We start from the raw sequence: 12,500 nt of genomic DNA, 5'->3' as shown, positions 1-12,500 counted from the left end.
ATGAGAGGTGAGGGAAGGGGAGAGGAGATGAGAGGTGAGGGAAGGGGAGAGGAGAGGAGATGAGAGGTGAGGGAAGGGGAGAGGAGATGAGAGGTGAGGGAAGGGAAGGGGAGAGGAGATGAGAGGTGAGGGAAGGGAAGGGGAGAGGAGATGAGAGGTGAGGTGAGGGGAGAGGAGAGGAGATGAGAGGTGAGGAGAGGGAAGGGGAGAGGAGATGAGAGGTGAGGGAAGGGGAGATGAGAGGAGATGAGAGGTGAGGGAAGGGGAGAGGAGAGGAGATGAGAGGTGAGGGAAGGGGAGAGGAGAGGAGAGGAGATGAGAGGAGATGAGAGGTGAGGGAAGGGAGATGAGAGGAGATGAGAGGTGAGGAGAGGAGATGAGAGGTGAGGGAAGGGGAGAGGAGATGAGAGGAGATGAGAGGAGAGGGAAGGGGAGATGAGAGGAGATGAGAGGTGAGGGAAGGGGAGAGGAGAGGAGATGAGAGGTGAGGGAAGGGGAGAGGAGAGGAGATGAGAGGTGAGGGAAGGGGAGAGGAGAGGAGAGGAGAGGTGAGGGAAGGGAAGGGGAGAGGAGAGGAGAGGAGAGGAGAGGAGATGAGAGGTGAGGGAAGGGGAGAGGAGAGGAGATGAGAGGTGAGGGAAGGGAAGGGGAGAGGAGATGAGAGGTGAGGGAAGGGAAGAGGAGTGGAGATGAGAGGTGAGGGAAGGGGAGAGGAGATGAGAGGTGAGGGAAGGGGAGAGGAGATGAGATGAGATGTGAGGGAAGGGGAGAGGAGATGAGATGAGAGGTGAGGGAAGGGAAGGGGAGAGGAGATGAGATGTGAGGGAAGGGGAGAGGAGATGAGATGAGAGGGAAGGGGAGAGGAGAGGAGATGAGAGGTGAGGGAAGGGGAGAGGAGAGGAGATGAGAGGTGAGGGAAGGGGAGAGGAGAGGAGATGAGAGGGAAGGGGAGAGGAGAGGAGAGGTGAGGGGAGAGGAGAGGAGAGGAGATGAGAGGTGAGGGAAGGGGAGAGGAGAGGAGAGGAGAGGTGAGGGGAGAGGAGAGGAGAGGAGATGAGAGGTGAGGGAAGGGGAGAGGAGAGGAGATGAGAGGTGAGGGAAGGGGAGAGGAGAGGAGATGAGAGGTGAGGGAAGGGGAGAGGAGAGGAGATGAGAGGAGAGGGAAGGGGAGAGGAGAGGAGAGGTGAGGGGAGAGGAGAGGAGAGGAGATGAGAGGAGAGGTGAGGGAAGGGGAGAGGAGAGGAGAGGAGATGAGAGGAGATGAGAGGTGAGGGAAGGGGAGAGGAGAGGAGATGAGAGGTGAGGGAAGGGGAGAGGAGAGGAGAGGTGAGGGGAGAGGAGAGGAGATGAGAGGAGAGGTGAGGGGAGAGGAGAGGAGAGGTGAGGGGAGAGGAGAGGAGAGGAGATGAGAGGAGAGGGAAGGGGAGAGGAGAGGAGATGAGAGGTGAGGGAAGGGGAGAGGAGAGGAGATGAGAGGTGAGGGAAGGGGAGAGGAGATGAGAGGTGAGGGAAGGGGAGAGGAGAGGAGAGGTGAGGGAAGGGGAGAGGAGAGGAGATGAGAGGTGAGGGAAGGGGAGAGGAGATGAGAGGTGAGGGAAGGGGAGAGGAGAGGAGATGAGAGGTGAGGGAAGGGGAGAGGAGAGGAGATGAGAGGTGAGGGAAGGGGAGAGGAGAGGAGATGAGAGGTGAGGGAAGGGGAGAGGAGATGAGAGGTGAGGGAAGGGGAGAGGAGAGGAGAGGAGATGAGAGGGAAGGGGAGAGGAGATGAGAGGTGAGGGAAGGGGAGAGGAGAGGAGATGAGAGGTGAGGGAAGGGGAGAGGAGAGGACATGAGTAGAGGAAGACACAACAGACTTGTCTCCTATGTCCTACTAACCCTTAACCTCTGACCTGTCACCTCAGGGGGAACTGGTGGGGTCATGCCCCCTACAAACACGGCACCTCCTGCTCTGCCTGCCCCCCCAGCTACGGAGGACGATGCAAGGACAACCTCTGCTACAAAGGTGTGTGTGGCGTTGGGGTGTGTGTGGCGTTGGGGTGTGTGTGGTGTTGGTGTGTGTGTGTGGCGTCGGGGTGTGTGTGGCGTTGGGGTGTGTGTGGCGTGGGGTGTGTGTGGCGTCGGGGTGTGTGTGGCGTTGGGGTGTGTGTGGCGTTGGGGTGTGTGTGGTGTTGGTGTGTGTGTGTGGCGTCGGGGTGTGTGTGGCGTTGTGGTGTGTGTGGCGTTGGGGTGTGTGTGGCGTTGGGGTGTGTGTGGCGTCGGGGTGTGTGTGGCGTCGGGGTGTGTGTGGCGTCGGGGTGTGTGTGGCGTCGGTGTGTGTGTGGTTAGGTGTGTGTGTGGCGTCGGGGTGTGTGTGGCGTCGGGGTGTGTGTGGCGTCGGGGTGTGTGTGGCGTCGGGGTGTGTGTGGCGTCTGTGTGTGTGTGGCGTTGGGGTGTGTGTGGCGTTGGGGTGTGTGTGGCGTCGGGGTGTGTGTGGCGTCGGGGTGTGTGTGGTGTTGGTGTGTGTGTGGCGTTGGGGTGTGTGAGGCGTTGGGGTGTGTGTGGCGTCGGGGTGTGTGTGGCATCGGGGTGTGTGTGGCGTCGGGGTGTGTGTGGCGTTGGGGTGTGTGTGGCGTCTGTGTGTGTGTGGCGTTGGGGTGTGTGTGGCGTCGGGGTGTGTGTGGGATCTTGGTGTGTGTGTGGCGTTGGGGTGTGTGTGGGATCTTGGTGTGTGTTGGCTTGGAACACACTGCAATAACTATCTCATGTTTACACAAATACACTGTATTTTTTTTCCCGTCCAGTTCAGGATGATTCCCAAATGGCAACTTAATCCCTTCATAGTACACTTATTTTGACCAAAGCCCTAAGGGCCCTGGTCTCCCTGGTCAAAAGGAGTGCCCTAGATGGGGAATAGAGGTGTAATTTGGGACAGAACCTGAGTATCAGAGCTAAAGAAACGTTTCAAAGTGTAAAGCTGAAACGGAATCGAATTACTCCTATCTCTGAAACGGAATCGAATTACTCCTATCTCTGAAACGGAATCGAATTACTCCTATCTCTGAAACGGAATCGAATTACTCCTATCTCTGAAACGGAATCGAATTACTCCTATCTCTGAAACGGAATCGTATTACTCCTATCTCTGAAACGGAAATGTATATTCCTCTCTCTCTCTCTCTCTCTCTCGCCAGACGAAGTTACAGAGTCGCAGAGATCTCAGGAGGAAACCGAGGAAAACAATTATATCGAACCAGAGGTCCCCCGGAGCCCCCAGAAGCCACACCCAAGGGCCCCCCAGCCAAAGCCCCCCCTTCTGGCCAAGACCCCCGCCCCCACCTCCAACCCCCCACCAGAGGAGCGGGAGAGGAACGAGGTGGTCAATACACAGCAAATGTGTAAGATGCCATTCAACTGGTTATTATGGCTTCAGTCGCATCTCTAAATGGGGGGGGGTATAGGTTATGTTTTTTGGGGGGGTGTGTGGAGGGTTGGAGGAGGGGTGCAGGGGTAGGGAGGGAGGGTTGGAAGAGGGGTGCAGGGGTAGGGAGGGAGGGTGGGTGGGAGGAGGGCTGCAGGGGTTGGTGTGGAGGGTTGGAGGAGGGGTGCAGGGGTGCAGGGGTAGGGAGGGAGGGTGGGAGGAGGGGTGCAGGGGTGCAGGGGTAGGGAGGAAGGGTGGGAGGAGGGCTGCAAGGGTTTTTGACCTGAAATTCTGTCATCATCTGACGATATACTCCTGAAGACTAAACCGACCACGAGTTGGATTTCAAACCGAGGCTATGGAATTGTGCGACGGAGACACAGTTCCATAGGTATTGGTAGTTGTCCACGTATTCTAAGTCAGAGCCGTCCAGAGTAGTGATGCTGGACGTGCGGCCAGGTGCTGGCAGTGATGGATTGAAGAGCATGCATTTAATTTTACTTGCATGTAAGAGCTGTTGGAGGCCACGGATGGAGAGTTGTATGGCATTGAAGCTCGTCTGGAGGTTTGTTAACACAGTGTCCAAAGAGGGGCCAGAAATATACAGAATGGTGTCGTTTACATAGAGGTGGATCAGAGAATCACCAGCAGCAAGAGCGACATCATTGATGTATACAGAGAAGAGAGTCGGCCCGAGAATTGAACCCTGTGGCACCCCCATAGAGACTGCCAGAGGTCCAGACAACAGGCCCTCCGATTTGACACACTGAACTCTATCAGAGAAGTAGTTGGTAAACCAGGCGAGGCAATCATTTGAGAAACCAAGGCTGTTGAGTCTGTCAATAAGAATGTGGTGATTAACAGAGTCGAAAGCCTTGGCCAGGTTGATGAATACGGCTGCACAGTAATGTCTCTTATCGATAGTGGTTATGATATCGTTTAGGACCTTGAGAGTGGCTGAGGTGCACCCATGACCAGCTCTGAAACCAGATTGCTTAGCGGAGAAGGCACGGTGGGATTCGAAATGGTCGTAATCTTATTGTTAACTTGGCTTTCGAAGACCTTAGAAAGACAGGGTAGAATAGATATAGGTCTGTAGCAGTTTGGGTCTAGAGTGTCACCCCCTTTGAAGAGGGGGATGACCGCGGCAGCTTTCCAAACGATATGAAAGAGAGGTTGAACAGGTTAGTAATAGGGGTTGCAACAATTTCGGCAGATAATTTTAGAAAGAGAGGGTCCAGATTGTCTAGCCTGGCTGATTTGTAGGGGTCCAGATTTTGCAGCTTTTTCAGAACATCAGCTATCTGGATTTGGGTGAAGGAGAAATGGTGGGGGCTTGGGAGAGTTGCTGTGGAGGTTGCCAGGCAGTTGACCGGGGTAGGGGTAGCCAGGTGGAAAGAATGGCCAGCCGTAGAGAAATGCTTATTGAAATTCTCAATTATAGTGGGTTTATCAGTGGTAACAGTGTTTCCTAGCCTAAGAGCAGTGGGCAGCTGGGAGGAGGTGCTCTTATTCTCCATGGACTTTACAGTGTCCTAGAACTTTTTTGAGTTTGTGCTACAGGATGCAAATTTCTGCGTAAAAAAGCTAGCCTTAGATTTTTTAACTGCCTGTGTATATTTGTTCCTAACTTCCCTGAAAAGTTGCATATCACGGGGGCTGTTCGATGCTAATGCAGAACGCCACAGGATGTTTTTGTGCTGGTCAAGGGCAGACAGGTCTGGAGTGAACCAAGGGCTATATCTGTTCCTGGTTCTACATTTTTTGAATGGGGCATGCTTATTTAAGATTGTGAGGAAGGCACTTTTAAAGAATAACCAGGCATCCTCTACTGACGGGATGAGGTCAATGTCATTCCAGGATATCCCGGCCAGGTCGATTAGAAAGGCCTGCTCGCTGAAGTGTTTTAGGGAGCGTTTGACAGTGATGAGGGGTGGTCGTTTGATCACAGACCCATTACGGACGCAGGCAATGAGGCAGTGATCGCTGAGATCTTGATTGAAAAAAGCAGAGGTGTATTTGGAGGGCGAGTTAGTTAGGATGATACCTTGTTTTTGTAACAACTCCACCTGGACATGCAAGCTGGAGGCACTGCTTCTGGAGCCCGTGTTTACGGATTTGGGGTTGTACCTGGTAGGTTCATTGATAATTTGTGTGAGATTGGGGGCATTAAGCTTAGACTGTAGGATGGCCGGGGTGTTAAGCATGTCCCAGTTTAGGTCACCTAGTAGCACGAGCTCAGAAGATAGATAGGGGCAATCAATTCACATATGGTGTCTAGGGCACAGCTGGGGGCAGAGGGTGGTCTATAGCAAGCGGCAACAGTGAGAGACTTGTTTCTGGAAAGGTGCATTTTTTGAAGTAGAAGCTCGAATTGTTTGGGCACAGACCTGAATAGTAAGACATAACTCTGCAGGCTCTCTCTGCAGTAGATTGCAACACCGCCCCCTTTGGCAGTTCTATCTTGGCAAAAATGTTATAGTTAGGGATGGAGATTTCAGGGTTTTTGGTGGTTTTCCTAAGTCAGGATTCAGACACGGCTAAGACATCCGGGTTGGCAGAATGTGCTAAAGCAGTGAATAAAGCAAACTTAGGGAGTAGGCTTATAATGTTAACATGCATGAAACCAAGGCTTTTACGGTTACAGAATCAACAAATGAGAGCACTTGGGGAGTGGGAGTGGAGCTAGGCACTGCAGGACCTGGATTAACCTCTACATCACCAGAGGAACAGAGGAGAAGTAGGATAAGGGTACGGCTAAAGGCTATACGAACAGGCCGTCTAGCACGTTCGGAACGGAGAGTTAAAGGAGCAGGTTTCTGGGTACGATAGCATAGATTCAAGGCATAGTGTACAGACAAAGGTAAGGTAAGATGTGAGTACATTGGAGGTAAACCTAGGCATTGAGTAATGATGAGAGAGATATATTCTCTAGAGACGTTTAAACCAGGTGATGTCATTGCATATGTAGGAGGTGGAACAACATGGTTGGTTAAGGCATATTGTGCAGGGCTAGAGGCTCTACGGTGAAATAAGACATTAATCACTAACCAGGACAGTAATGGACGAGGCATATTGATATTAGAGAGAGGCATGCGTAGCCAAGTGAACATATGGGTCCAGTGAGTGGTTGGGCTGGCTGGGGACATGGAGATTCAGACAGTTAGCAGACCGGGGCTAACAAGCTTGCAGTTATTAGACCGGGGTTAGCAAGCAAGCAGTTAGCAGACCTGGGCAAGCAAGCTAGCAAGCAAACTAGTTGTCCCACCTAGCTATCTTAAGATGAATGCACTAACTGTAAATTGCTCTGGATAAGAGCGTCTGCTAAATGCCTAAAATGTAAATTGTAAAAACCTACTAGGCTCATGGTTCTCACACCCCTATCCATAGACTTACACAGTAATTATGACAACTTCAGGAAAGCTATGGTTGACCGTTGGTATGAGGTTCTTACTGTGGAATGCAGTGCTAGACTGTTTTCTCCGGACATAATGGGACCCATCTTGTCCAAGAAGTTGACTTAAGTTTGTAAAAAAGCACCTGGAAGCACCTGGATGATCATCAAGATTCTTGGAAGAATGTTCTATGGATAGATTAATCAAAAGTATAATTTTTTGGGGGGGGACGACACAGGTCCCATTATACCTGGCGAAAACCAAACACTGCATTTTACACTTAGAAACCTTAAAATGGCTTAAAAGAAACACATTTGAAATTTTGGAATGGTTTCAGAAGTCCAGACCTAATCCTAATTGAGATGTTGTGGCAGGACTTGAAACGAGCAGTCCATGCTTGAAAACTCACAAATGTCGCTGAGATAAAGCAGTACTGCATGCGAGAGTGGGCCAAAATTCCTCCACGGTGATGTGAGAGACTGATTAAACAACTACAGGAAGAATTTGGTTGCAGCAATTGCAGTAAATGTTGACACAACCAGATATTGTGTGTAAAAGTGGAATTACTTTTTCACACTGGGGAATTGGGTGTTGTAGTCATTTGATTAATTAAATAGATTAGATATATACATTGTTTTTTGTTATTTGTAAACTCTGGTTCACTTTATCGAATATTAGGTTTTGGGTGAAGATCTGCTAAGATTCAGTATAAAAAAATATGTAAAAAATATAGAAAATCAGAAAGGGGGCAAATACTTTTTTTACGGGCACTGATACTGCAAAATTGTACATCCACTGTATATCAACCGTATAAATCCATCCAAAGCCCTATCCATTCATGTCAATCAATCAATCACGTTTATTTATAAAGCCCTTCTTACATCAGCTGATGTCACAAAGTGCTGTACAGAAACCCAGCCTAAAACCCCAAACAGCAAAGCAATGCAGATGTAGAAGCACGTAAACACTCCCGCTAGCTAGACGGAGCTTGCGGAGGATATTTCAATGAGTGGTTTGCATGCGCCATGACGTTAGCATTACAAGCTTACAACCACTGACTAGCTGTGGCAAAAATGTGCCTAGCTATCTGCGTCTGCATTGCGTCTACCTCTGTCATGTTTCAGAGGGAATTATTTTCAAGCCTTGCCTACCTAAACTTGTGATTTTGTTAGGAAAGTTGTCTGTCTGAAGAGCACCCTCCCTTAATTAGCCAAGAAAATCCAACGTGATTCCCATACCTAGAACTGGGTTTTCCGAGACTACCTAGACACTAATCTTGGTTCAGTTTAGCATTTTCCCCCAAATGGTTAAGGTTAGGATTGGGGGAGTTGAAGCTGAACCTAGATCTGTACCTAGAAAAACTTCACCTCAGAGCATAGCAACACCTCACTAGCCTTTATGTTGTCTCCTGTAGTGCTGGTTAACACAAAGACAGGCAGATGAAAGCATTGTGTGTTTTCTGTGTGCTACATATGTGAATAGCTAGTTAGCTTGACAGCTCTGTGTGCTACAGACGTGAATAGCTAGTTAGCTTGACAGCTCTGTGTGCTACAGACGTGAATAGCTAGTTAGCTTGACAGTTCAGTGTGTTCTGTGTGCTACAGACGTGAATAGCTAGTTAGCTTGACAGTTCAGTGTGTTCTGTGTGCTACAGATATAAATAGCTAGTTAGCTTAACAGTATAGTGTGTGTTCTGTGTGCTACAGATGTGAATAGCTACAGTAGTTACTTGACAGTTCTGGGTATTACGGATGTGAATAGCTAGTTAGCCTGACAGCTCTGTGTGTTCTGTGTGCTACATATGTGAATAGCTAGTTAGCTTAACAGTATAGTGCTACAGACGTGAATAGCTAGTTAGCTTGACAGCTGTGTGCTACAGACGTGAATAGCTAGTTAGCTTGACAGCTCTGTGTGTTCTGTGTGCTACAGACGTGAATAGCTAGTTAACTTGACAGCTCTGTGTGTTCTGTGTGCTACAGACGTGAATAGCTAGTTAGCTTGACAGCTACGTGTGCTACAGATGTGAACAGCTAGTTAGCTTGACAGTACAGTGTGTTCTGTGTTGCAGCTCAGCATGTGACCTGTGACACTAAGCTACGAGATCAGTGCAAAGGAACCACGTGCAACAGGTAAAGGAAAAAACAACCACACACACACACACACACACACATCGTCTCAAATCAGCTGTCCCTGTCTATGTTACCACTGATAAATAAAGACCCATTCAGTGGTTGAGGAGCTCCCCATCCAACTCCTTCACAGAGGACACAATGTCTCCCTGATAGACTGGTCCCCTTCACAGAGGACACAATGCCTCCCTGATAGACTGGTCCCCTTCACAGAGGACACAATGCCTCCGTGATAGACTGGTCCCCTTCACAGAGGACACAATGTCTCCCTGGTAGACTGGTCCCCTTCACAGAGGACACAATGCCTCCCTGATAGACTGGGCCCCTTCACAGAGAACACAATGTCTCCCTGATAGACTGGTCCCCTTCACAGAAAACACAATGCCTCTCTGGTAGACTGGTCACCTTCACAGAGAACACAATGCCTTCCTGATAGACTGGGCCCCTTCACAGAGGACAAAATCCTCCCTGATAGACTGGTCCCCTTCACAGAGAACACAATGCCTCTCTGGTAGACTGGTCCCTTTCACAGAGGACACAATGCCTCTCTGATAGACTGGTACCCTTCACAGAGAACACAATGCCTCTCTGGTAGACTGGTTGAATCCTTTGACTGCTTCCTTCTTCATCATAGAAATACCATTAATAGAAGAGACACTTTCACAGTTCCTATTCAAGTCAATCTTCTGCAAGGTTGGTGTAACGATGTACGCTGCGAGTCGGGAAGCAGTTCAGGGAGTTTTAATAAATAAACACAACATAATACTAAATAAGAAACACAAACAGACTTGACACAGGAACAGAAACAATAACGTCTGGGGAAGGAACCAATGGCAGTGACATATATAGGGAAGGAACCAATGGCAGTGACATATATAGGGAAGGAACCAATGGCAGTGACATATATAGGGAAGGAACCAATGGCAGTGACATATATAGGGAAGGAACCAATGGCAGTGCATATATAGGGAAGGGAAGTGATGGAGTCCAGGTGAGTCTGATGACGCGACCTGGTGACAGGTGTGAGCCATAACGAGCAGCCTGGTGACCTACAGGCCAGAGAGGGAGGAGCACACGTGACAGTTGGGGTCATTTCGAATTTAAGTCAGTCATTTCAGGAAGTACACAGAAATTCAAATTCAATCATTTTCAAATACTTCTCAATAAACCAAAAATGGACTTAAATCGAAATTGATCCCAGCCCTAAATCATCTATGTTCTCCTCAGGTACGAGTGTCCTGCCGGCTGTCTAGAGTCCACAGGGAAGGTGGTTGGGACAGTACACTATGAGATGGTGATTACATTATCATACATTATCAAATCAAATTACATCCTATTGCCTATGGGCCCTGGTCAAAAGAAATGCATTATGGGCCCTGGTCTAAAATAGTGGATTATGGGCCCTGGTCTAAAGTATTGTAGGCAATATGGTACAATTTGGGACAAAGACTAAGTCTTATACTGAATAGGTTAATCAAAATGCAGATAAAAATACTGAGCTAATGCATGGTAAATAAAGCGGCATAATGAATTTCAATGTACACTGTACTAACTTTTCACTGTAAACTTTACACTGTACTAACTCTACAGTGTTAACTTTACAATGTACTAACTTTACACTGTACTAACTTTACACTGTACTAACTTTACACTGTAAACGTTACAGTGTACTAACTTTACATTGTAAACTTTACACTGTACTAACTTTACAGTGTTAACTTTACAGCAATCTAGTATCTGCCGTGCTGGCCTCCACTCCGGAGTGATAGATAAGGATGGAGGATGGCTGGACGTCACCAGACAAGGCAGGAAGGACTTCTTCATTAAGTCCAACAAGAATGGAATTCAGTCTCTAGGGTATGGAAGCGTCATCTATCTTGCAAACACTATCTCTTTGCCCAATTTATCTCGTTGTCCTCTTGACAACCACTGACAAAAAGCTTGAATTTCGACGGCGCGAGACGGTTGAAGGCATTTCAAGCTGAGGACCGGTTACACATCAGCTGAGGGGAGGACGGCAAGTAATAATGGCTGGAACGGAGTGAATGGAATGGCAATCAAACAAATGGAAACCACGTATTTGATACTTTTACTAATTCCACTCCAGCCATTACCACGAGCCCATCCTCCCCATTTAAGGTGCCGCCAACCTCCTGTGTAAACACATGTCCATGTCCGAGTCATAAAATTTGTAAAAAGCGTGAGCTGGCACACACCCAAACATGTTTGTAGAGGTGCTGAATAGCGGAGAGTAAACTGTAGAAAAATAAAGTACGAAAGTTACGCTCTACATGCTCCCAATAGGGTTGCAAACTTTCAGTCAATTCCCTGGTCTTCCTGAAATCCCGGTTGGCGAGTTCCTGGGAACCATAAAACTTCTTAGGTCAGTGGACATGTTTGGGATACTCAGGGCTGGTCTTAAGCTTTTGGCTGGATGCTTTTTATTCTAGGAAATAGGGTCCGGATAACCCTTCATATCGTTTGGAGTATTTCCGCTCTCTGTTGATAAAATGTAGTTTTTTTTCTAAATGGGGCTTCCTGTCTGGAGAAAGAGTGAACAGAGGAATAACAATGACACAAAACTCTGGTGACTTTCCCTAAATTCACAAGTTTTACAGAAAACCTGGGCGGAGGATTACGATGCTTATTTCCTTCTGATTCTGGGAAACTTCCAACCAGGAAGAAAAAAAACCTAGGAATTTGGCGAAAGTTACCAGAATTTTGGAATCATAAGAATGTGTGTTTTTTTTTTTACATTTACAGGAAGTATCAGAGCGCCAATGCTTTTATCATCTCCAAAGTAACAGGTCAGTACAGTACAACAACTACGGAATGAACTGAATTAGATTACATTAAGTCCTGTTGAGACCTCCTTGGGCCTGATATCAGCCTCCTTCCTGCCTTCCAGTGAAAGCTATCACCTGTGAGACCACGGTGGCTCAGATGTGTTCATATCAAAAGCTTGTAAAGCACTGTCCAAGGTATGACCATTATTCACTCTCTCTGTCTCTCTCTCTCTCTCTCTCTCTCTCTCTCTCTCTCTCTCTCTCTCTCTCTGTCTGTCTGTCTGTCTGTCTGTCTGTCTGTCTGTCTGTCTGTTCAATTCAAATGGGCTTAACTTTTCATGGGGAAATGTGTTTACATCGTCAAAGCATGTGAAATAAACACATAGGTATTGGTGGTATTTACAATGTTGTTTGTGCTCAACTGCTTGCCCCTTTTTTTCACGGGTCATCAAATATTGCTGTGAATGCACAGTGTGGTATTTCACCTAAGCGATATGGAGTTGATCTATGTTTGACTTGTTCAACAATTATTTGTGGATCTGAAGGAAATGTGTATCTCTAATGTGGTCATACATTTGGCAGGAAGTTAAGAAGTGCAGCTACGTTTTCCTCATTTTGTTGCTCTCAAAAGCGACCTCTCTCAATAGCAAGGCTATTCTCACTGAATCTTTACATAGTCAATGATGTTCTTAATTTTGGGTCAATCACAGTGGTCAGGTATTCTGCCACTGTGTACTCTCTGTTTAGGGCCAGATAGCATTCATATTTGCTTCATTTTTTGGTTAAGTCTTTC

At 47.9% G+C, this 12,500-nt stretch overlaps 1 protein-coding gene across 1 annotated transcript in view; it reads left to right on the top strand.

Annotated features, from left to right (window-relative positions):
* The window catches only part of LOC115195321 (cysteine-rich secretory protein LCCL domain-containing 1-like), a 45,914-nt gene that overhangs the window by 27,523 nt on the left and 5,891 nt on the right, over nt 1–12,500 (top strand). Inside the window, exons 6-12 of the mRNA XM_029755097.1 lie at nt 1,902–2,002; nt 3,171–3,374; nt 8,861–8,921; nt 10,149–10,215; nt 10,648–10,778; nt 11,685–11,728; nt 11,830–11,902. Coding sequence (XP_029610957.1) covers nt 1,902–2,002; nt 3,171–3,374; nt 8,861–8,921; nt 10,149–10,215; nt 10,648–10,778; nt 11,685–11,728; nt 11,830–11,902 — 681 coding nt within the window. The remainder of the gene's footprint in view (nt 1–1,901; nt 2,003–3,170; nt 3,375–8,860; nt 8,922–10,148; nt 10,216–10,647; nt 10,779–11,684; nt 11,729–11,829; nt 11,903–12,500) is intronic.

Source organism: Salmo trutta, chromosome 6 (assembly GCF_901001165.1).
Source record: "Salmo trutta chromosome 6, fSalTru1.1, whole genome shotgun sequence".
NCBI lineage: Eukaryota > Metazoa > Chordata > Actinopteri > Salmoniformes > Salmonidae > Salmo > Salmo trutta.
Note: the sequence above shows the minus strand (reverse complement) of the source record. Positions and strands in the feature narration are given on the sequence as shown.